The following is a 2,430-nucleotide window of genomic DNA, read 5'->3' as shown; positions in this document are numbered from 1 at the left end:
AGTAAGCAGCTTTGATTATTTGTCCGAGGACTTTTGACTGGAAGGATTGGTTGCGCTGGATATTCAGTGGCTTGCCAGAACTCAACAGTTGTGCTTTTTATGCCCTCCTGTGCTGTTAGTTGTCTGTTTTATTTTATATTGTGTGAGGATTTTACATGCGTCTGTATATGGCCACTCGGTAGAGTCTTCGTGTGGTGAAAGTACACAGAAGGTTAGATCGAGAAGTTAGTGTGTAAGCTGGATTGGATTAATTGACAACAGCTTTCACACTTTTTCAGAGGACTTTTGGTTGGAAATATTGGATGTGTTCGATATCGAATATTTTGTCGGAAACCCACAGTTCAACTCCATATGTCCAAAGTAGTCGCAGTCTTGTATACTGTTCAGTTGCTGTTTCTTAACTTTTTTTGTGAAAATTCCGTGTCGTATTGTCGTATCAAACTAAGTATCTGACGTGATTGGACGTCAGGAGTTGACGTGCAACTGTAAGATTTACATATGTTATCCACTATTTGCATCTTGGATGTTTGTGGTAGCTCGGATAATATTCTGGTTATAAGACAAAATTTGGTAAAATCCGCATAGGTTGTAATTTAGGTTGAGATTTATAGGAAAGCCAGTTGTATAAATGGTATCAAGGATGTGTCCTTGTGAGACGCTGGATGGTATAGGTCTGAGGATGTTTCTGGTCGTTTGGTAATGTATTAGGATGTGCAGGAAAGACAAAAGGAAGGGACTAAGAATACTCCCATGTGCGACGACGGATTGAAGCGGCTTGATACCCCTGATCTCTAGGTAATATATCGGGATGTATAGGAAAGTCAATCAACAGGATGGGACTAAGAATGCTCCCTTGTGAGACGCCGGATGATATAGGTCTGACAGGATGTTCCTGGTCGTTTGGTAATGTATTAGGATGTACAGGAAAGTCAAAAGGAAGAGACGAAGAATACTCCCTTTGCGACCCCGGATTGAAGCGGCTTGATACTCGTGGTGTCTAGGTAATATATCGGGATGTGTAGGGGAAAGTCAATTAACAGGATGGGACTAAGAATGCTCCCTTGTGTGACCCCGGATTGAAGCGGCTTGATACTCCTGATCTCTAGGTAATAGTAGAATGTATGACAAAGTCAATCAACAGGATGGGACTAAGAATGCTCCCTTGTGAGACGCCGGATGATATAGGTCTGATATGAGTACTCGTGGCCGCTTAGTAATGTATTGGGATTTATAGGAAAATTTAGTCTTATTTAACTTGGTCATGAAAAAACATACAGATCAGATACTAGAGAAAATTGTAGAAACCGCTTTGCTGCTTCTTTTAGGACAGATCAGTAAATCATGACTAGAAGTAAATGAACCACGCTTTAAAGCTATAATCATTAAAAAAATTTAAGAAAGTTTCAATTATTCATTTTTTCCAAATTAATGTAGAGTTAGTAAATGAGCCTAAGACGAAAAGAATATGAAATAACGGAATCAACATGCGTCAACTATGCGGTCATGCAATAATAAAATTAATTCAGGAGGGAAGGGAAAGGCTACTATATAAGCCTAATTCGTTCACATCGAAATCAGTCTTGATTTGGTTCTGACAATTCAAGCTTGAAGGAAAAATGAAATTATTCGTTGTTCTTGCTGCCTGCATGGCTGTCGCTTCTGCCCTCTACGGTGGAGAAGGAGGCCACGAACACGTCGACTACTATGTACGCCGAGGACATCACTCCAACATTCTTTGAGTTTACAGTGTTTTTTGTATTTGTTCCAGGCTCCTCCTCATTACAGCTACGAGTACAAAGTTGAAGACAAGCACACAGGCGACTACAAGAGCCAACACGAGACCAGGGAAGGGGACAAAGTCAAGGGATTCTACATGCTGAAAGAACCCGACGGTACTATCAGGGAAGTCCATTACACCGCTGACAAACACAACGGTTTCAACGCCGAGGTCAAGAGAGTCGGACACGCCGTCCACCACTACCCTCTGTACCATCATCAGTGATTTTCCTGTACAAAATGGCTCCATTAAAATGAATGATTTATAAAATTTTACTCTCTTTCTTAAAATGAAAATATAAAAAACTCCTTAAAATCTTTTAAATTTTCCTTATATAAGACACGGGTATTTGCCCTCTCTCCCACACTCCCTCCCTCCGACCCTCTCTCTTTCTCTCTCTCTTCTCTCTATCTCTTTATCACCCTATTTACCTACCTACATTCGTACCTATCTTTCTTTACATACTTTTCAATTTCTTTTCTCTTTCTTTCTATCTTTCTTTCCATTTTCTATCTACTTATTCTCTGTATCCCTCTCCCTCTCTCCCGCCCTTTCTTTCTCTCTCTCTCTAGTTGATATGATGGTCTTGAGATTTATAAAAAAGTCGATAATTATAAATAGCATAAAGATCCGAGCTTCCTTCAGAGACGCCG

At 40.2% G+C, this 2,430-nt stretch overlaps 1 protein-coding gene across 1 annotated transcript; it reads left to right on the top strand.

Annotated features, from left to right (window-relative positions):
* The first annotated feature begins 1,578 nt into the window (after positions 1–1,578).
* On the top strand, positions 1,579–2,047 carry LOC106668008 (adult-specific cuticular protein ACP-20-like). Its single transcript, XM_024224849.1, has 2 exons — positions 1,579–1,706; positions 1,769–2,047. Exons 1-2 carry the CDS (start codon positions 1,617–1,619, stop codon positions 2,000–2,002), a joined length of 324 nt encoding a protein of 107 aa, XP_024080617.1. The 5' UTR covers positions 1,579–1,616; the 3' UTR covers positions 2,003–2,047.
* Positions 2,048–2,430: the final 383 nt, after the last annotated feature.

The sequence above is a fragment of the Cimex lectularius genome, unplaced genomic scaffold (genome assembly GCF_000648675.2).
Source record: "Cimex lectularius strain Harlan isolate CLEC.00 unplaced genomic scaffold, Clec_2.1 scaffold88, whole genome shotgun sequence".
Lineage (NCBI taxonomy): Eukaryota > Metazoa > Arthropoda > Insecta > Hemiptera > Cimicidae > Cimex > Cimex lectularius.
This window is presented reverse-complemented; position numbering and strand designations above follow the sequence as displayed.